We start from the raw sequence: 22,675 nt of genomic DNA on the forward strand, positions 1-22,675 counted from the left end.
GGCCAGCAAGCAGCAGAGACAAACTTTGAACTGTAGGCTTTAATTTCAAAACCCGAGCCATTCTCCTGCAAGGACACCTCCTCTCACCAGCCCACAGCAAGGGCAGGATTGTTGCTTATTGAGGGAATTAAGTGAGCTTTATGAGGCTCTCCATGTTGTTGTGCAGGGATTGACCTCAACAATCTTCTTCTGAGATTTGCACAAGAGTTCAAAGGAACGACACCGCAGGTGACCATGATTTCCCTGGGCCGAGACCAGGCGACCAAAGCGGAGCAACTCATTTTTAAGGCAGTGAAAAAAAAGCACCAGTGGGTCTTCCTCCAGAACTGCCACCTCGCAGCGTCCTTCATGCCAAGACTCACTGCCATCATAGACTCGTGAGTTCCATGTTTGTCTGTCTGGGAGACGGTGACGTCACACTGCAAAGAGCAATTCATGCGTGGCAGTGCTGAGGCAGTGTAGTGGGCCACGAGAGAACACACAGCCACCCTGAAAAGCTGCCGAGAGAGAGAGAGAGAGAGAGAGAGAGAGAGAGAGAGAGAGAGAGAGCTTTGCTTGTCTTCTTGTAAATGCCTGCTCAGATTGAATTTTCCATCTCATTTAGCGTCTGCCCATCCACGTTCAGATCGATGACGTGGTTTTTCATATTTTACATGACTGCAAGCAGCAAAGTCCAGGACCTAGTGTCCAGCTCTCAGCAGTATTTTCTGAATGGCCTGTCTTTAAGCTGCTCCAATCTTCCTCAGCTGCCGTCACCCAGAAGTTGTATCCCCAGAGCACCAGCTCACTCGGTTTCCGTAGGCTCAGCCTTCTTGCTTGCAACGTCTGGAAACTTGACTGCTAGAATTATGAGGGAAGAGTCATCAGCATGTGAAATTAGAAATGTTTTAGCCAATTATGTCCTACAGCTTTTTTCTCCCGCCTTTTACCGTCCGCCTCGTCTGTGTAGCCAGGAGAGTAGAGCAAGGGCATTGGGTCATTCACATGCTTTGAGTTTGTAAAAGGAGATTTCGCTTAAATTGTAACTGCTCGACTGATTTCTGAAGTCTCTCCCAAGACACTGGTGCTAGCCTCAGACTGTCACTCATTTAGCAGCTTAAACACTCATGGGAGGAGGTGGGAGATCACACTTAAATCACCCAAGAGAGAGTCAAAGCTGACTGCTTAGTTATTGACATCCCTAGATGCAGACTCTGGGAGAAGAGTTATTTATGCCATGGCATTAAATGCTTAAAACACTTGCAGGCGTGTGCTCTTTGCCACTTCCAGGACAGGCACGGGGGACTTAGCATGGCCAGATAAACACTGTACGGGTTCAGAGCGCCATAATCATAAGCTACTGAGGTAAGCCAAGAGCGAGAAGAGCATTCTCTAGAGTAGTTGGCCAACACAAGTCAGACACTATGCTGGGTTTGGTTTGGTTTGGTTTTCTTTTTCTGTTGTTTTGTTGGGTTGGTTGGTTGGTTGGTTGGTTGGTTGGTTGGTTGGTTGGTTGTTTGGTTGGTTGGTTAGTTGGTTGTTTGTTTGTTTGGTTGGTTGGTTAGTTGGTTGGTTGGTTGGTTTGGTTGGTTGGTTGGTTGGTTGGTTGGTTTGGTTGGTTCGTTGGTTGTTTGGTTGGTTGGTTTGGTTGGTTTGGTTGGTTGGTGGGTTGGTTGGTTGGTTGGTTTGGTTGGTTGGTTGGTTTGGTTGGTTAGTTGGCTTGGTTGGTTTGGTTGGTTCATTGGTTGTTTGGTTGTTTGGTTGGTTGGTTTGGTTGGTTTGGTTGGTTGGTGGGTTGGTTCATTGGTTGGTTTGGTTGGTTTGGTTGGTTGGTTGGTTTGGTTTGTTGGTTGGTTGGTTGGTGGGTTGGTTGGTTGGTTGGTTTGGTTGGTTTGGTTGGTTGGTTGGTTGGTGGGTTGGTTGGTTGGTGGGTTGGTGGGTTGGTGGGTTGGTGGGTTGGTTGGTTTGGTTGGTTGGTTGGTGGGTGGGTTGGTTGGTTGGTTTGGTTGGTTGGTTTGGTTGGGGGATTTTTGTTATTTGTTTTTTGAGAGAGAGGGAAAGAATATGGGTTAGAGAAATTCAGAGGATCTGGGAAGAGTTGGAAAAGAGGAGAGAATGTGGTCAAAATATATTGTAAGAAATTCTCAAAAAATAAAATCTTTAATTGGCTACTCCTGAATTTAGGAACAAAGTAAATATGTTCATGGTATGTTGCTAAGAAGGAAAAATACCAAGCTAAAAATAATGGGTACACTGTGATATATTTATTTAAGAGTAAGAAGAGAGTCCATGGAGGGAAAAGAAAACATTGAGTGGAGTTACAGGGTATTCAGGGTGTTCTTGTTTTTCTGTTTTGTTTGGTTTGGGTTTTTGTTGTTATTGTTGTTGTTGTTGTTGTTGTTTATTTCAATGGTAGGTTTGCTGTTATTATTTTGGCTTATTCTGTAAAGAGAGAATGAGAGAGCGAGAGCGAGAATATGAACATGTAAGCATCCCATAACACACATGTGGCAGACAAACAACTTTTTAAATCCTCTGCTTCCAGTGTGTGCACTGTGAGGCTTGGTGGCCAGGGCCTGCCTCTACCTGGACATCCTGGCCCCCTTTCACCTTCTTTTCTAGTTCTTATTCTTATGATTCGCTCACCACTCTTCCGACATTGATGCATGTGTTTTTTTCTCTGAGCTGTCTGTTTGAGAGCTAACAGCAGTCCCTTTCTCAAGGTATCTTCTGTGGTAAATAAGAACTCTCTCCCTCTTGGTCCAAAAACAGTGGTTTCTGCTGCCTGGTTGTCTGCCTCTTTAATCTCCACTAAAATGGTGGAGCTCTTCAGTCTGTCTTTGTCTTCCCATCTCTGACGGTTTTCAAAGGACAGCCAGGTAGCTGTCCTGCAGTCCACAGGCTACATGCACCCAGGATGGTGTGAGTTCTGACACAAGACAGTAAACTTTACCTGAAATATTATGGTGGATTTGGGATTTTGTTTATTTGGTTGGTTGGTTGGTTGATTGATTGGTTGGTTGTTTTGGCCATGTTTTGAGTGACTAACTCAACCTTGAGCATGAACCTCTTAGATAACAAAGTCATGCCACAGTGTCAACACTTGGATATTCTCAAGAGCTCCCACCTTGAGCTTGCCTGCAGGAACGTGGCAGATGTGCTAGACCTCAGCAGTGAGGCTCACCAGTGTCACTCTGCATTACTCCCACTGATGCTAGCTTTGATCACATGACTACGGTTTCTGCCACTCATAGAAACTCTCAGACCTTTTTTATATATAAAACTATCCCCATAGTTTTGTGTCCCTTGATAATTTGTGACTGAATCATTACTGCCTAATTTGCCAAATAGTGGCTTTCTGACACCTTTTCTATTCGGTCTCTCCCCAGCATGTCATACAGAAAGAATCCCGGTAATGACTGGCTACCAAACAAGAAGTATTTCTCCTCTGCCTATCGATTAGTTTATACATTCATATCAATGTGGAAGTTGTCTTGTTGTATTCTGTTAATTAACCAGGTCCTGCAGTCTTTTCCTCTGCTGTTCAGCTGCCCTGGGTTTAACCAGTGGAACTCTCCTTGTCCCCATTCTGGCTAACCTTGAACTCATGTCCCCAACTTCCCTCTCGAGTAGAAGCGTGTGCTGCCACACCTAGCTTTCACTTTGGGTCATGTTTTATAAGGTTTCCTACATCACTGTAATAAGTTTATGATTTTTTTCTTAACAGAAGGAAAAATAGAAACTGATGAATCTCATACAATTCTTTGTACATCATCAAAGCCCTTAAAACGAGATGTATCTTTGCCATTAAAGTAAGGCACAGAAACCTTAAAATGCTCTGTCTCTAGGACGATATTGCACAATGTTTTTAATATTAACATTTTTTAATTTGCAGATTTAGTAGTCCAGATATGGTGCTAGATCCTGACTTTAGGCTCTGGCTGAGCTCAAGAGCCTATGGCTTTTTCCCAATTACGATTCTTCAGAAGGGCGTGAAGGTAAGAACAAACTGGCAGGACTTCAGTGTTGACTGGCATGCTTGACGATGAAGCACTGACACTCATTCCTGTGAGTCAAGTCAAGAACTCATGCCGTATTCGTTGTCAGCGCTGGGTAGGTCGGGAAGAGCTACCACAGAGGAGACCTGCTTTCCTCTCCCAGCTCTGACACCTGCTTCTCAGAGAGGCTGCTCTGCTTCCAGCTGTAAACCGCAATGCAAATGTTTGTAAATGTTTCCATCTCGCTTGCTATGGTGCCCAGGCTGGCCTTGAACTCCTGAGAGTAAATGATCCCCTATCTCAGTTTCCTGAGTATCAGTATGAGACTATACTATGTGGCATTTTCTTATTTCTATTCCTCTTGGCCATTTTATGGTTTGTTAACTCTCTGGAAAATTCTAGCAGAAAGCAAACAGATTATCTGCTAAAAATAACCTTAATTGTGGATTATGTCTGACTTCTGATAGCCCACTATGAAGACTTGGTCAATCTTGGTAAAGGCCCAGTTGGCCTAAAGGTAAATGTCAAACAGCAGAGAAACTGATGAAGACACGGGTAAGACATCATATGCAGCTCATGCCTGGCCAGACTAGAAACACCTTCCTGAGACACTGTTCCCTAATTCCGCCACCTCTGCTGTGTACTTTTACCCAGAGCCACATCCACAGTCCTGCCCTGGAGCAGACAGAGAAATTTGAGCCTTTCAGCCTGTGACTTTTTTTTTTTTCCGGAGCTGGGGACCAAACCGCTTCCTTGCGCTTCCTAGGCAAGCGCTCTACCACTGAGCTAAATCTCCAACCCCTCAGCCTGTGACTTATGATGCCCTGTTTACTTCCCAAGATCTAGCTGACTATGACTTCAAGTGGCCTTCTCCCTTTGGCTGGTAGTAACGAGGGACAAAAGGTTTCAAGGGACACTTATTTTGATTGGGTCTATTGCTCTAATTCCACTTTAAGAACCTATCAATAAAGCTGTGTGTGGTAGTACCTTTGAATCCTAGCACTCAAGAGATAAGGCAGGAAGTGGATCTCTATAAATTAGAGGCCAGCTTAGTGTACATGGAGAGCTCCAAACCCGTCTCAAAACAAAACAATGGTTAGAGAACCCCATTCTGCCCAAAATGATGCACTTACATTTCAGAGCAAAAGTCCCTCTTTTTCTGTAACTCTGGAGTGGGGGAGGGGCTACTGTGCCAGCCATCTCTAAGTGCCCTTGTGACATCTTAGAGACCCATCGCACACTGGGGCATGTACTTCACACTGCATCCCCCTTGAGAAACATAGAATACACAAAGGAACTGACGTGAACCACACATAAGCAATAAGTCTGATCCTGAATATAGAAATCACATGTTCATACACACACTCGTTCATAAGATGCATCTGCATAGCCATACAGTATTCATGTACTATACATTATAGCACTGCACGAAATGCTCTATTGGCCAGCTTGTATGGGTGTGTGTGTGTGTGTGTGTGTGTGTGTGTGTGTGTGTGTGTGTGTGCGCGCGCGCGCGTGCGCACACACACGCAGCCACCAAGACCCCCTACCAGCCACACATTCATAAAACCCTCACGGTCATCTCAGCTACTCCAGTGAAGGAATTGGCAAGCACATGGGTCCCCCAGGCAATCAGAATTCAGTAACACCAAGTCCCCACTCTCCTGTCTAATATGAGTTGACTCAGTCAATGTCCTGCCTCCTGTGGCTTGGCCCCCTATGCATGCTCCCTTGCTGAGGTCCACACCTCAGCTACCACTGATATAGCACAGTGACAAACCCTGCCAGGGGCCTACTCAGCTAGGGAATGAGCTGAAGTGAAATATAGAGTTGGGCAGAGACCAAAGACTGAAGATCTGTGGCCTCCTAACTCTCTCTCTCTCTCTCACTGTTCTGGGGGCCAAAGGCCAAGGAAACTTACCTCTTTCTTACCATTCTGTGCTTTAATAAGAGCTGGTTTTCTTGCTCTGTAACTCTCTGTGCTTTAATAAGTATTGGTCTCTAGTGATTAACACATGCTGTTTAGCATCAGGGAATTAAGTAAAAGATCTATTGTTAGAGTTCCTTTTTCTCTTGCCCTGGAGCCTCTCACTTGGACTCATTAACTCATTAACCAGGAAGAAAAGAAAGAAAATCTTTTATAGAGGCAATATGCACAGACACACATGTATACACACATTCTGGTTGGGCCCGACCACCTGTCTCATAAACTCCACACGTGTTCTTGCATACTTACATACATACACCTGCACACCTATGTAAATCCAAGCAGACATACACATACATACATTTGGTGGGTGGATGGGGCAGAGCCCCAGATGCCACACTTTATTCCTTTCCTCTGGCCTTTTTATACTTTCTTAGACAATGGTTCTTTTTAAAAATGACCTCATAGATAAGATGTTACATAACAGGAGTTACAGGAGGAGGTCAATAGTTCAAGGCAGTCTTTCATTCTATATGCTCATTATAAGTTCAAAGCAACAGTTTCATATGGCCTTGCTTTATCATAGGGCACACTTACAGCCTTATCCTTGGACCTGACCTAGAGTGAATGTTTTTCCTTGACCACAAATATTTCCCAAGATTATTTCTCTTTTTAGTGTAACTGTGAAAGCTCATTGTATTTCTTACTATGTAGCCTTTACTTACTGTTTTATGAGTGGGCACAATCTATTCTTGATTCTAACTCTATTATCTTTCTGACATAACAACTAAAACCATCTCTTAGAACCTTTTTCCTAAAATTATTTGAATCAAATCAGGAACTCTATAAAGTCATTAATTCATCTAGATAGCATTAATTCATGAGAGGTCATCTTCAGGAAATCTGCCCAATAGGGTGGGCTGCTGCTCAGGAATCATCAGACTATGTAATAGTGTCAGGAAAAGTCATATCAGTGCAAGAAGCAATCCTGAGATGAAGTCTCTTGGGACCTTGGTGTTCAGAGCTCACCTATCTAAAGCCAAGCAGAAATGGTGGGCTGCCTCCAGGAAAGTCCCCTGCTAGCCTCAGTCTCTCCTAGACGGCTCCTGACAGACTGAATTTCTATCCTTCCCAAGCACTACGCTTGTGGCCGCTGTCACAACAACACAGTGCTACAGTTTGTCTTTATGAATTATGAATGAGACAGACCTCTGTGAGCTCAAGGCCAACCTTATCTACATAGTAAGTTCCACGGGCTAGCCAGGGCTACAAAGTGAGACCTTCTCTCAAAAATAAAATATGAATTAGAATGTGGAACAAAATCTAAAGTGATGCTGTGCCAGAAGTGTTCAGGAGGCAGAAGAATAGCCCAGATTTGGACTTGACAGAGGTTCTCGGGAACAGCTGTCAGCCATGTATGTCACCAGGTGCTGTGAGGAGTGGTCCCTCCGGGCCCATTCCCCTCTCCAGGGCTGGTTCCCACATAGTCACTTGACATCATTACTGGATCTTTTTTTTTTTTCTTTTTTTAAAGATTGCTGTGGAACCTCCCCAGGGATTGAAAAGCAATTTACTTCAAATGTTTGGCTATGGTGGAAGTGGAGAGGTGACAGAAGAGGTGTTTGATAAGCCTGATTGTGGACCATGGTGGAAAAAAATTCTCTTCAGCCTCTGTCTTTTCAGTGCTGTGCTCAATGAAAGGAAAGCGTATGGAACACTGGGCTGGAACATCCCTTACCAATTCAGTTCCTCAGACCTGGAGGTGAGTGTGGGCTCTGGAAGGAAGGCAGACCGTAGCACACGCTGTGTCTGCTGTAAGCTGAGCTGAGGTAGCTCGCATCTCCACAGCACTTGGTGCTTACCCAGTGAGGGGAAATAGCATTGTGTGACTCAGAAAGGAGGACTGACCTCCAGAGACTACAGTCAGCTTCTCAGCGTGCTGCCGAGGCCCCACCCCTGAGGCTATACAAGGATTCCACCTTTGGAGCAGTTTCCTAGTTTCTTGAGTGAAATTAAGCCATGTGGGAGGGGGACAAACCTTATTCCGCACACCACAGAGTCATTATCCTTATGAGACTTAACTCAGTGGCCTGGAGAGGTGGTTCAATAGTGAAGAGCACTGGCTGTACTTCCAGAGGTCCTGGGTTCAATTCCCAGCACCCACATGGGTGGGTGGATCTGATGCCCTCTTCTGGCTTCTGTGCACATCAGGCAACACGTACACAGATAATATATTCAGGCAAAACACCCAATACAGATAAAATAAAAATTTTCAAAAGAAAGTTTCAGCTTAGTGAGTGTAAGTGAAACATTTTGATTAGTTCCTGAGTCATAAATCACTATTAAAATATCTCTCAGTGTTCTCACTTAAAACAAGAGGGACAACACCAAGCCACTGTCCTGACCTTTTTGATTTTTCAAGACAGGGTCTCTCTGTGTATCCCATGTTGTCCCTGAACTCGCTCTGTAGAACAGGCTTGCCTTGAATTCACAGAGATCTGCCACCTTCTGCCTCCCGAATGCTGGGATTAAAGACATGTGCCGCCACCACCTGAGGGCTGGGCTTTTAAAATTTGTTATCTTTTGGGTTGGGGATTTAGCTCAGTGGTAGAGTGCTTGCCTAGCAAGCACAAGGCCCTGAGTTCAGTCCCCAGCTCCGAAAAAAAAAAAAATGTTATCTTTTTAATAGTACCTTATATTGTGCTTTTGGGCAGGATGTTTTCTCTATTGCTAGTAAAAGAAGTGGACAGTAATGTCCCCTTGCACTTTTTCTAAGTCACTGGGCAGTAGTGTCCATGCCTTTGATCTCAGGAGGCAGAGGCAGACAGATCTTTGAGTTCGGGGTTAGTCTGGTTAGATCGAGGTACAGAACAGCTAGGGCCACACAGAGAAACCCTGTCTCTTAAGAAAAAACCCTGAGGGGGCTGGGGATTTAGCTCAGTGGTAGAGCGCTTACCTAGGAAGCGCAAGGCCCTGGGTTCGGTCCCCAGCTCCGAAAAAAAGAACCAAAAAAAAAAAAAAATAATAAAAAAAATAAAAATAAAAATAAAAAAAAGAAAAAACCCTGAGTTAATCTTGCAATTCTGCTTCTAGTGTAGAACACTGTACCTCTAATTACCCTTCCGTTTCTGTGTCAGAACAATTTTTTTTTGTAGTTTTCTAAGGAAAAAATCTTGATTCTGCCTATATTGACTCCCACCTGGGGAAGCAGGTCTTCCTTTCTTCTGTGTCTTCTCCCTGTGTCCATGAGACATTTCTACCTGCACTAGAAGTTACACACACTAGCTCAGTGGTAGAGCACTTGCCTAGCAAGCGCAAGGCCCTGGGTTCGGTCCCCAGCTCCGAAAAAAAAGAAAAGAAAAAAAAAAAAAAAAGAAGTTACACACACATAGCAAGCCCATTGTTCCTGGGATTGGCCAACGATATGAAGTACAACAGCCGCACATTGGAGATCGGCCCAGGAATGCAAGCACACAGTGATCCCCTCCAGGCCCAGTCAAAATGCAAACAACACACTATGGAAAAGTGCAGGCAACAATCCTTGGGTTTCCTCAGAGGCTTAATCACATGATTCCCTTAGATGGAGAAGTCTGATGATGATCGCGTCGCTGATACTGTAAAATGGTGTAGCGTTTGCAGACAGTCTATAAGCAGCATCCTGTGTACTTTCAGTCACGGACATCCAAACACAACGCAGGTGCTGCGTGAACCACTGCGCTGTCTGCTTTAGAGTAATGATCTGGAAAACGTCTGCATGCCTCAGTGCAGACACTTTGTTTCGATCCGGGCCCTCAGTGGGATGTGCAGGTGTGGCATCCACAGAGTGCCTACAGTGGAGTCAGGTCTCCACGGATCTCAGGCTGAGAGCACAGTGGAGGCATGAACAGCAGTGGCCTCTGAACAAAAACTGCTGAGGGCCAGTGTGTGTACCCGCAGCTCCGTGAGAGTTGGAAAGTCAGGAAGCCAGAAGGAGGCAGAGGGAGAGGCCAAGAGAGCTGAGGACACTAAAAGAAGCAGCTAGGGAGGAGAGGAGCCTGGGATCCCATTTGTGTGTATGCAAGGTCACATCAAGGTCATTTTCAGGACACCAAGAGCCTGCAGTTGTAAGCCTTGGAGGAGAAAGGAGGAGGATGAGAGTAGGCACTTCCCTTCTGCATCCTTCTATGCTTTGACATCCAGTGCCCTGTGCATCTGTTAAAGCAGCAACCATCATTACAGAGGATATAGGTCAAGAGCAATGCAGTCACTGAGGGAGAAAACACACCCTGATACTCTACTCCCCTCTGTTCCTGGTTGGTTGGTTGGTTGGTTGGTTGGTTGGTTGGTTGACCAGGACTGGTTTCCCAGACCCTAGGGCCTCACACATACTAGGTAAGTGTCCTAACACTAAGCTATAGACCCAGAACCTTTGTTATTATTATAATTTTATGAGTAGAGTGCATGCCCATGGCTGTGCCTGTGGATAAGATCCCCCCAGAACTAGAGTTACAGAGAGCTATGGGCCACCGTGTAGGTGCTGAGAATGGAACCCAGCAGCAGCCAGCGCTCTCCATCACTGAGCCATCTCTTCAGCTCCTCCAGCCCTCTTCTACTGAGTCAGAGTCTTACTAAGTTGCTTAAATTGGTCTTGAACTTGTAAACCTCCTGCCTCAGTCCCCTAAGTAACTGAGACTAGAGGACTACTCTCCCTCGCCTGGTTCTCTATGTCTCAGAGAGAAACTAACCATGTGAGAGTTGGTGGTGCTGTGTGAAATACCAGCTGAAAACACACGCAGAAGTAACACAGCGTGGGTGGGGGGCTTTCCACAGGTGTCCATAAAGGTGCTCGCAAATGTCCTCTCCGGTCAGTCAGAAGTCCCATGGAAGGAAGTGAACTACCTGATCTCGGAAGTGACCTACGGTGGCCGGGTGACTGATGAATGGGACAAGCGATGCCTGAAGGCTCTTTTCTACAAATTCTGCAATCCTGAAATACTAAAGGATAACTTCAGTTTCTCTAGCAATGTGGTAAGAAGTGAGCTATCTCTTCCTAATTATTTCTAACCGGGTTTTGTTGCATTCTCTATGTCTCCAAGCAAATTTCAGTGATTAGTGGTTTTCATCAACTTTCAGAACGGTATTACAAAACCAACTTCCCACTATTTTTTTTTAAATATTATTTATCTAGTGTATATGAGTACACTGTAGCTGTCTTCAGACACACCAGAAGAGGCCATCGGATCCCATTACAGATGGTTGTGAGCCACCATGTGGTTGCTGGGAATTGAACTCAGGACCTCTGGAAGAACAGTCAGTGCTCTTAACCACTGAGCCATCTCTCCAGCCCTGCACACTTCTTAGGCACTCAGAGCTTCTGTTCGCTTTTAAATGTTTAAAGGAACGTTTAAGTCTAGGTTCTCACGTCGGTCCCTAAGCTAACGTTAGCCTTGAACATGCTTTTAAGTTGCTCAGTAAACGTAGTGTGTCCATGTTCTGTATGTAGACTGTCGCACTGAATGTCTGCAGATGGGCAGGAGATGCAGTGACACAGATGTAGCTTGTACTTTACTGCAACATACCACTTTAACAAAAAGTATATTCTGAAATCTATCATTTCAATTAATTACTTTAAAACTCTGAAATTTTTATGACCATTGCAGCTCACTAGTCGATCCTTCTTGCTGTACTAATCTTAGTCTATTTCCCTGATAACGCCTTCATCAGTGACTTTGTTCTAGGTCATCAGTGAAAGCCACCAGCAGCAGCCTCATGTGCACATAAACAGTGCATTTCTCTTCCTGGTCACCGCTCATTCGTCATTAATATTTGTACTAGGCAGATGTCCAGCATTTTTTGACAGACGCTTAAAACACACAATCCTGGGGAGGAAAGATGTGTTTTTAGCTTATATTTCCAGATGTTTCAGTCTATAGTAAACCATGCTGCTCTGAGGCCTGTTTCAGCACAGGACCTCACAGGGGGACTGTGTGACAAGGAGGTTGCTCACTAATGGCCGCAATAAACAAAGTTGGACACGGTCAGCGTCTAAACATCTCGTGACACACCTCGATCCTCTAACGTCCTCTCTACTTAATAGTCTCGTCTCCTCCCAGTGACACGAGACTAGTCACCACACTTCTAACACATGAGGCCTTGGCCTCCCTCACATGGCTTCTACAGGTTGTACTAAAGGCCTCTTACTTCCATTACCAAGGTGTATATTTCATCAAGGTAAGGTCAGAGTCCCCTAGCCTTTAAATGTCCCCCCCTCCCAGCCAGAAAGTTACATGTGTGTGTCATACAGTTTGCAATAGAGTGGTCCCAAGTGTGGAGTGTCTGTATCATATCAAACTAAGAAGAGTCTCTTGCGTAAATGGTCATGGGGAGTTGCTAGCTCTATGTGTTACCAAGAGTAGATGTCTTACTCATGCAAAGCTAACAGAGCAATTAAACTTTCAGATGTACCAAGCAGTGCCCAGCTCCGCAAGCTTAAAGGACTGCATCAGCATTATCCAGTCCTTTCCAGATGATGACTCTCCCGAAATATTAGGAATCCATCCCGAAGCCACATACACCTGCAATGAGATCAAGGCCCAGAAATACATTGAAAATCTCATCTGTATGCAACCAAAAGATGCCCCAGGCACCCCCATGATCAAGTAAGAGTATACTAGGACTATTACTGGGTGGGAACTACCAGGTACAATCTGGAGAGAAAAGTATAACTTGCATGATAGAAAAACTAAACTTGGGGCTGGAGAGATGGCTCAGTGGTTAAGAGCACTGACTGCTCTTCCAGAGGTCCTGAGTTCAATTCCCAGCAACCACATGATGGCTCACAACCATCTGTAATAGGATCTGATGCCCTCTTCTGGTGTGTCTGAGGACAGCTACAGTGTACTCACATACATAAATAAATAACTTTTAAAAAAGAAAGAAAAACTAAATTCTCCACATCACAGAAGCAAGGACATGATACACCTGTACATGCACACACCTGCAGTCACGTGTGCACATGTGCATACACAGCACACTTGCCAAGCATGTAGTAGTTAAATATTGTTGGCTAGGTGACTGAGCTGTCCTTTATGTGGATTTGGTTTTTCTGTTTTAAGTTTTTCAAGGCAGGGTTTCTCTGTACAATAGCCCTGGCTGTCCTGGAACTTGCTTTGTAGACCAAGCCAGCCCCAAACTCAAACTCACAGAGATAAGCCTGCCCCTACCTCCCTGTGCTGGGATTAAAGGTGTGCGCCACCACACCTGGCTTCAAATGGATTTGTTTAAACATTACACTTGCACATATGCTTTTCAGGAGGAACAGTCCACCATCACCAGGACAGAAAGGGCTATGAGCTCACGAGAGACTTGCCAATAGGGGGCCCATGTAATGCCAGCAGTTGGCTCTGTGGTTGGTATCACTCTGCCTCAGCAGCCTTATCTAAAAGGGGGTGGAAATTCCCGTGTGCACCCAGGTCTGTTTTAAGGTCCAAATGGTATAATTCATGTGCCCCAAATTCAAGCCTCCTCCCCCTGAGACTGTAAAATGAAGCCAAGTGTGTCCACACCAGAGGTACATAACTAGAGCCCTCAAGGCTTTGGCTGCCTTTAAAGGCTCCCCAACTCTCCACTTCATAGACATTGCCTGGAGAGCCCAAACATCAGGGCTGAGGAGCTGGACCACAGTGGGCTCATGCTCTCCTCCCTATCTGCCTCACAGACCTGTCAAATCCTAGCTCAGCCGAGTCAGTTTGGGATGGGGAAGCAGCACTGGCTACTTTACCAGGGCTCCCTGAGAACCCAGTGACTTCCTGTCTCATTTTTAATGTTTCAACATCTAGGTTTAGAAAATCTTTACAAACACCTCATCAGGCCTTCCAGTTATGGTGCATCCCCTTTGTAGACCTGATCAAACATTTGCAAATAGATTAATTTTGTTATAAAGCTGGCACCCTTCTGTTGTCTGTTGGCCAGACCTTTTCACATTTCTCAACCATTTTTATAGATCTTATACTCAGACGTATACAGTGAGTCTCCAACTCCTTCGCTCTCTCATTCATACTGGTTTAGCAAGATTTCTGGTTAAGTAATCTTCCCAGTCATCTCCTTTTATAACGGAAGCATAAGCTTCACCTCTCGAGTTTATGACACCAGTTCTCTTGACTATCACAAGTGTTTCTGGGTGGGGAGATTGGCTCAGTTTACCAAGGTTTCCTGGGCAAGCATGAGGCTGTGCTCAGACCCCCAGCACCTACCTCAAAGCCAGGTGCACAGCTACAGTCAGGGCTGGAAGGTGGGGACCAGTGGATCCAGGGGCTCCCTGATCAGCCAACCTGGCCAAGACAGTGAGATTCAGGCATACTGAGAGGCCTCGTTTCAATAGATAGGTTAATAAATAAGATTGAGAGACAATTAAGACAAAAACCATCCAACATCACCCTCTGACCTCCACATATGCCAGCATAGGTAAGGGCACCTGCAAATCTGAGTACCACACCACATACACACACACAAGACAAACACACATACACACACACACACACACACATACATACACAAGACAAACACACATACACACACACATACACACACAAGACAAACACACATACACACAAGACAAACATACACACAAATACACACAAGACAAACACACACATACACATATACACACATACACAGAAGACAAACATACACACACACACACACACACACACACACACACACACACACCATATTCTGGATAATAACATTACTTAGCAGAAAAAAATGACTTTTCCATCATTTTTTCCTTGCTTGAATTCCTTCTTGTTGGGAACATGAGTAGCATACTCAGAACTCTGTAGCTGACAGGATAATTGCTCCATACATCTATGCAAGGTGGCCACATTATCCACATCCCTAGACACCAACTACATAATTCTCTAATACCTATAGACTGAGTTTACATTTCTTTGGCTGTTAAAATATGTATATTTTCCCCTGTGCACTTCTAAGCCAATCAGAACTCTGGATCCTGACTCTTTGGGTAACAACCAGAATGCTCTCTGGCTTTGGCACATGGGGTTTGCTATTTGATCTGTCATCCAGCGTTGTTTACAGTTCAAATGTCACTTCACTAGAAGTGAGTATATACTACCTGGTTCATAGGGGGAAATTGCACAAATGGAGAAAGGCGGATGCCCAGGAGGAAACACCCAGCATGTTTCCAGAGATCAGCCAGTGAAACATTGTGTAGACTCTGATGACAGACACCCTTCATGCTATTAGCATTCCTCAACACACCAGGGAAAGATAGTATGATTTAATGAAATTGTGTCACTTTTCCTGGGGAGATGTAAACAAATGTCTATTCACCTCAGATAACAGAAACAGTTCCTCCCAAATCTAGCTTAAAGAACTGGTGGAGTTACTGCTGCCCACCTTCCCTGGGGCCAAAGCAGAGGGCATCCCCAGAAAAAGAGTGGGTCTGTGCCTCAGCCCTCCCGATTCCTTTGCAGCCCGGAACAGAGCAATGATGACCTAGTGATGGAGATCCTATCTGACATAATGATGCAGTTGCCCCTGACGGTGGAGAATGAGGAAGTTTCCGGACTTGAAAACCAATGCACTTTCAAATTCATTATGTCAAGTCCAATGTGGGAGAAGCTTCATGAAAATATTCAAGGTGAGCAGCAGCTCTGGGCTCCTCCCACGTGGCAGCCGGGAGCCTCTCCAGGTAAGATGCTGACACTGGAGGGAGATAAAGTAGCCATCACCTGGAAAAGTCAAGTATCTCACTAGGTGGCAGCAGAAAGAAAAAAAAAAAATGAGGCTGTGGTGTGGGAAGGACGGGGGTTGGGGGTGAGGGAGGCAGAGGTACCAAGACCAAAGGGGAAGCAGCAGTCACCACAGCAGCCCACGGGGCTCCGCTGGTGTCCACTTGGATCCTAGTGCCACCCCAACCCCCATCCTCTGGCCTCAGAGCAATATGATTTAGGAAGGAGGCCTCTTGATGGAGCAGGGAGGCCAAGCCTAGTTCTAGCTCTTGGGGAGATAAATACCTGTATTGGCAGAAGTTTCCAAGTTAAATTTTAACGTCCACGATTCCTTTTTCTAAATTTCACTTTCCTTTTTTAACTGTATTTTTTTAGTTTTCGTCTGTATGCTGACGGGGTGGGGTATACACTTGAGTACACATGCCCAAGAGATAGCAGATGCCTTCAAGCTAGAGTTACAGTTTGTTAAACCATGACGCGGGGGCTGAAGGCAAACTCGGGTCCTCTGCAAGAGCAAAAACGAGTACGTGCTCCTAAACACTGAACCATCTCTCCAAAATGCAGAGTGACGCACAGTCGGTGACAGCACATAACGGACAGTGGTCCCGTGAGATCACCTAGTCACCACCGTGGTCTCAGTGTAAGTGTGTGCTGGCACTGGTACAAGAGGGTCTCTGACGGTGCGTCTCTCAGAATGCTAAATCTAGCCCTCAGTTCTGTCTCCAAGTATAAAAACATGAAAGAGGGTTTCACTAAGGAGCCCTGGCTGATCCACCTGCCTCCGCCTCTCCCCCCGCCTCTCCCCCAGCCTCTCCCCCCCCCCCCTCTCTCCCTGCCTCTCCCCCGCCTCTCCCCCTGCCTCTCCCCCCCGCCTCTCCCCGCTTCTGCCTCCCAGGTACTGGGATTAAAAGCTTGCGCCACCATCGTTGGCTAAAGCTGTCTCAAGACACACACCCCCGCTTACTCATCTGCATATTAGGTAAGGTGACACTAAAAACCCTAAAATATCTGCTATCTAGATTTCTCTAGAAAATGTCTACCGACCATGGTCAAATACATAAACTTCTCTCAGCTTGGAAGCCTGCATACCTCAGGCAAACACCCTTTCCCCTGTAAACATCACATTGTAAACATCACATTTTCTCTCTCTCTCTTTCTCTTTTTTAATTCAGGATATGATCCCCTTATCCACTCTGTCTTGATCCCCTTCCTGAAAAATGAAATAGAACGTTTCAACAAGTTATTGTCTGTCATACATAAATCCTTAAAGGACCTTCAGCTCTCTATAAAGGGAGAGAGCATCCTCACTCCGGACCTGGAGGAGACCTATGACTCCTTCCTTCGGGCCAGAGTGCCCATGCTGTGGCAGGTAAGCAGCCTTGTTTGTTGGCTTCTTGCCTGGGATGAATGTCAGTGCTCCACACCGACCAAGCTGACTGTCCCACATGAGGAGATGGTGGCAACCATTCTGTTGACCTACCCTAGGTACAAATGTGAGCAAAAACAACCAATTAGATGGTGGTGTGGCAATCCTGCCCAAATTTATCTTTTGGGTTGTTTACCACAAAGCTGTAACAGTATCGATCTGAAAACAGCCCGGAGATCCGCAAAGAGAAATCTGGTTATGTGAACCAAGGTCCAGCCACCACATGTGTGTTCTGATCAAAGACCCCCACAAGGTCTTGATAAAGTTCTGAAAGCTTCAAAAGAGTATGGAGGAGGCATGTGTTCTAACTGTAAGAAACACAGATGTCGTAGCAGGAAAAGCAGTCGGTCGTTACCTTAAGTGGCGTCCTAATGGTTCACGTGTAGAGAAAGGCATTGGTTTGCATGCTATGTTCTGTAGTAATTCCGTCCGCTCTTCTGTTCTATCTCACTCATATTTTTAGTTAGTATAAAACTTTAAATGTCTACAAATGCCGTAAGCTACATATTCTTAGGAAACGGGAAATTATTAGATATGGCAGCCACCAAAATAAAAAGTACTGGCAACTGATACCTGGGCAAACCCTGAAAACCACAGTCCACTGCAGAACGCAGGAAGGTAATCACGAAAGGCCATCACTTAAACGAGACGTCCATAACACGCAAACCCATACAGTAGTGGCTGCCTCCGGTGGTAGGTGACAGACAACACAGCAGCGACAGAGAAAGGACCAGGGGGGGTTTGCTTTGGTTTGTCTTTGTGTGTGTGTGTGTGTGTGTGTGTGTGTGTGTGTGTGTGTGTGTGAGAGAGAGAGAGAGAGAGAGAGAGAGAGAAAATGTACTGAAAGTGGCTGTAGTATTATTGGTTGTCCAACTCAGTAAATACATCTAACGACTACTGAATAGATACCTCAGATGAACAATTGTGCCGTTATGTGAACTGCAGGTCAATACAGTACTTTAAACAAACAAGCAAACAAAAACCCTGTGTAGAAAACACAGAGGTTAAAGATATCAATGATAACTAATTCTTTAACACCCGAATACGAATGAGTGAAAAACTGAAATGTAACATCTGTAGATTTCACACGTGGAGCAGGCTTGAGGCTGACCAGATTTCTGGTTCTTCGCACCACTGCATCGGGAGGCCGAGACACAGTGGCAGAAGGCTGAGTGGCTGCATGTCTGCCTGACAGATCTGAGCTGAGCTAACTGGATGAGGGTCAAGATGGTTATAGGAAGTGTGTAGAGCTAGGGGGACTTGCAAGTGAAGCTACTGAAAACCATTAGTTAAGAGAATTCCAGGCAAGACTTCATGCTGTCAGCCTCATTACTCCTGAGGAACAGCCAGGACCATCGGGAGTGAGGGAGTGTGGAGAGAAGAAAAGGGTTGGAAGGAGTCAGGCAGCAAATTCACCTCTAAGAGAGACGCCTGTGGACTAGATCTGAAAGGAAATAGAATCCAGAAGAAAGATGGGTGCCCTGGAGTGGAGTGGGACCAATGAGGACCGATGAGGGGACCAGAGGCCAGGATGTCCTCACAAGACACCTATTGTAAACAGAAGACAGAGGCAGCTGTGGCCTGCAAACCCCACTCCCTCCATCCCTTGACATCTGGGGGCCTGTTATAAGCAGGATTACACAATGAACAATGGAGACTGCACACAGAAGGGAACAACCCAGAAGGTCAAGAGGTCATGCCAGCTCTGCTGGGCTGGAAGGAAAAGGATGGTAACCAGGAAGGCTAGGGAGTTCACGTGGCTAAAACCGAGGGTCCCCAGAAAGAAGAGGGAGGTGAGAGGGAAGGTTTATGAGTGACAAAAGCCTATAGCTGCCGGGACAGGTTTGGGTGGCATGATTTCCTTGGTACTAATTTTCAGGCTTATCACTGTTTTTACAGCTAAAAAATGGCATCTCCTGCCAAGGTGTTTATCCCTGGCAGAAATGTGCCTAGAGACCTCTAGACAGATTTACAGAAACAGTGTACCTCTCTTTGTCAATCTACAGAAGAATGCCTACAAATCCTGCAGGCCCCTGAGCTTTTGGGTGAGCAACCTCATCCAACGAGTGAACTTCTTCAACACCTGGGCCAAAGTGGCCTACACCACCATACACCATCGGTAAGAGCAGGGCCACTGCAGCCTCTCGCTCCTTCCCTGCTTCCACTGGAGCTTGCCAGTTTCCCCACTCACCCCGCCATACCACCCACTCTCACGGGTTTATTTTTTTTATTTTTTCCCACCCCTTCCTTTTGGGATGAGAAAACCAGGACCTCAAAGTTGGGGTCCCATGCTGAGAGCTGGAAAAAACCTAGTGTGTGTTTCTTCCTGCTGTCCCGCACTCTGCCTGGAAAAGTGACCAGGGGGAAGGTGGGCTAGTGTGGGAAAACCCTAGTTGTGCCTCCCTGACTCAGTTTCCACAGTAGTCCCTGGGTAGGGAGTGGGTAACCGACACTGTCATCCTGTTTCAGGAAGGAGTAGGCCACAGCACAGGAAAACACTTGCCCAAGGTGTCAGAATACAGAAGTATCGCAATGCAAGCCCAGAGCTTCTGCGTCCAGCCTGTGCGCAGAAGCCTCCTGGGCCTGACTACATGAGTGTCCGCTGTGGGCAAAGCCTGCAAATCAGAAACAAATGCTCAGAGCTCAGATGCCGCCCAGTCCAACCAGGTGTTCCCAAATCCACGGCTTCCACAGTCCACCCTCAAACTATGCCCCGTGTCCATGAAAGTATAAAAGAGACTGAGGTAGGGCAGGGGTGCGTAGGAAAGGCTGCTGTCCGACGAGGACCAGTGGAGGCTGCCAAGGCCACTTGAGAGGGAGCAGCCGCCCCACCCTGCCCCTGGCTTCTCACTAGGTACATGATGTTCATCACAACCTGGAAACGGCTTGGCCAGAAATCCAAACACTACCCTGACTCTGGGAGCGAAGTCACTGAGGGTTTTCCTGCACGATACTGGCTGTCTGCTTTCTTCTCTCCACAAGGTGAGTGAGCATGAGCACGCAGGGCAGACCCACATCTGCCTCTGGTGCATTTGCAGTCAGCCACTCCACTGGCCCAGAAGACCTGTAGGCCCGTGGGCCCTGAGCCTGTCCTCCCCCACCTCCTCTCCCCATCTCAAGGATAACTTAAGAAACCCAAGGCCCCACTAGGCCTTGGCAAGGTTCTTTCTCATCCCCAAGCCACTGGTTCCATATCAAAGACCCGAACTGAGGCCCTCCTTAGTGCCTACAAGAGGAAATTCCATACCTCAGACACTTATTAACAAGAATGAATGGTCGAGTGTCTGCTGTGCCCTACCTACTCAGCACAGACACCAAGTGGACTATGTCACAGCAGCAGGGAGCCAAGGCCCACAGGGACCTGGGAGAAAGCCATAGTGGATTGAGCTCCACTGTGGCAGGAACAGGTATAGGCTGGTTTTACTTTATTTCTGTTGCATCCCTTGTACCTACTTTGTCCAATACCAACAATGCTCACAGTCAGTACTTAAGGATGGTGACTTCCCATGAGCCCGTGCTCGAACAAATCACTACTCAGTCCATAAAGCAGGGAGATCATAACTGATGGCCACAGCAGGCCACTAAGGAAGGGACTTGAGGATGACACGTGACACTTGTCACCAAGCATTGCCCAGGCAAGGCAGAAGAGGAAAATAAACAGTACCACATATAAAGTAAGAAACTAACAAAGCATTGCCCAGGCAAGGCAGAAGAGGAAAATAAACAGTACCACATATAAAATAAGAAACTAACAGAAAAGGGTATCTTTAAAAGGGGTTGTGGGAAAAGGAAACTTGCCCAAAGTCCTACAACTACCTAGTAACTTGGAGGACTTTGAGGGAACTCACCCAAGTGACTATGTTTTTAATTCAGCCTGACTTAAAAGTCAAGTGTTTAACCAAGGAAGGGCACAAAATCCACAGACAGCAAGTGTGGCCTGAAGCTAAAAAGATGGCTGTGGGAGAGACAGCAGGTAGGTGTTACAATGGAAAGAGAGGGAAGGAGGGAGGCAGGAAGCGGGGGAGGTCATAGACACTGATATGACAGAGGAGGCTTTGGTAGGCTGAAGAAGTTCAGGTTTGGTCTTGGCCTTGGCAAGAGAGAAGTCTACTTTGCCTCTGGTCATAAGCTGGCTGTGGTTGTAGTCAGGGGTCATGGGACAGGAGAGGAGGCAGCAGACAGGAGAAGTTGGGGGGCAGAACCATCTAGCCTCCTGTTTGAGATGATATGACAGAGGGCAGGCAAAGCTCGACAGGACTCAAGGACACCTCTGAGGGACCACAGTATCTGGCAACCAGATGAAGGAATCATCCTCATGAAGGTCTCACTTCGTCCTTCTCTGTACCTTCCCTCCATGAAACCCTAGGGTGAAATACAGGCAGCTTAGCAATCCCAGAACTAAAGGAACTTTCCTCATTTGTCCATATGACGTTGCCTGGCTCACAAGCTCACTTGCCTCTGACCTATCTCTGTGACAAGAGTACTGTTAGGCACAATGATAAGCCAAAATAAAATCAGAAAAGGCCCGGTTACCAGCACTGTGACCCCCCACCCCTGCACAAAGGGAGTGGGGAGCTGGACCTAAAGAATAGCCTGTGTACACAGACCTGAGAGTATAGTTGGCTGTCTCCACTGCTCCCCCCAGTCTCCCCCCATGGGGTGAGACTCCACTCCCAGGTGTCAACAAGCATCTATTCACAACAGATAGGAAACCAGCCAAGATAAGGACACCACCTGAGCCCAAACACACTGAACCAATATAAATTAGGGTTACTTACAGAAGCAAATGACTCAGACAGCTGCATACCAAAGCCACCCCAGCATGAGTGGTGGCTCATCAAAGCTATGGTCCTGGAGCTCACTGCACAACCTGCAGGCAACAACAAGCTGGAGTGCCTGGCCCAGGGTGTCCAGCATGCCTAAAAGTATCTCTCAGCAATCCTTACTGTTTATTGACACTTGGGGAAGGAGGGGCCTGGTGAAACTAGTCAGTTTTAGAAACTTCCTGAAGCTTCTGAATTGCTTACTTCCTGAGTTTTAAGGAGGTTCACTGCAGGGTGGAATGTTTCACCTCCCTTTAGGACATTCTACTTCTTACCAAGCTTCCCTCTAAAATGGACTATTTTATCTAGGAGTAAACTGATACAGAAACCCCATTACCCTTCCTACCTGGCTTTTCCCTTCATTTCAGCGGGGGAGCCATAGTGCCTTCCCCCTCAGGAAACCTGAGGCTTACCAGAACTTTGGCATTGTTTGTTTTTCTTCAAAGCTTTTCTTACTGCCGTGCTTCAAGACTATGGAAGGGCCCAAGGAATCTCCATGGATGCCCTCACTTTCACTCACAAAGTAATTTATAATAGTGATGGCAGCCAAGAGGATGACCTCTCCAAATTTCTCCAGAAGAGGCTCAACATAGTCAAGAGAGCTTTCCAGGTACTGGGTGCTGAGGAGACAGGAAAGGGTCGAACCTCCATCTTATGACTAAAGGCATGGCTATTTAGTCGTCAGATGGAATGTAAGTGCCCACAGTTCTGGGAGCGTCTCAGAGGCTTCATGTCTCCGTGTGCTTCTGTGCCTACAGTGCAGCCCACACCATTACATCTAGGTCGCGCAG

The 22,675-nt window shown here is 46.3% G+C and overlaps 1 protein-coding gene across 1 annotated transcript in view; it reads left to right on the top strand.

Moving 5' to 3' along the window:
- Dnah14 (dynein axonemal heavy chain 14) overlaps nt 1-22,675 on the top strand; it is a 215,863-nt gene that overhangs the window by 188,512 nt on the left and 4,676 nt on the right. Inside the window, exons 75-84 of the mRNA NM_001447370.1 lie at nt 167-377; nt 3,875-3,977; nt 7,439-7,666; nt 10,714-10,911; nt 12,343-12,542; nt 15,378-15,544; nt 16,808-17,004; nt 19,068-19,180; nt 19,916-20,043; nt 22,331-22,494. Of these exons, the coding sequence (NP_001434299.1) occupies nt 167-377; nt 3,875-3,977; nt 7,439-7,666; nt 10,714-10,911; nt 12,343-12,542; nt 15,378-15,544; nt 16,808-17,004; nt 19,068-19,180; nt 19,916-20,043; nt 22,331-22,494 (1,709 nt within the window). The remainder of the gene's footprint in view (nt 1-166; nt 378-3,874; nt 3,978-7,438; nt 7,667-10,713; nt 10,912-12,342; nt 12,543-15,377; nt 15,545-16,807; nt 17,005-19,067; nt 19,181-19,915; nt 20,044-22,330; nt 22,495-22,675) is intronic.

Source organism: Rattus norvegicus, chromosome 13 (assembly GCF_021556685.1).
Source record: "Rattus norvegicus strain SHRSP/BbbUtx chromosome 13, alternate assembly SHRSP_T2T, whole genome shotgun sequence".
In the NCBI taxonomy this organism is placed as follows: Eukaryota; Metazoa; Chordata; class Mammalia; order Rodentia; family Muridae; genus Rattus; species Rattus norvegicus.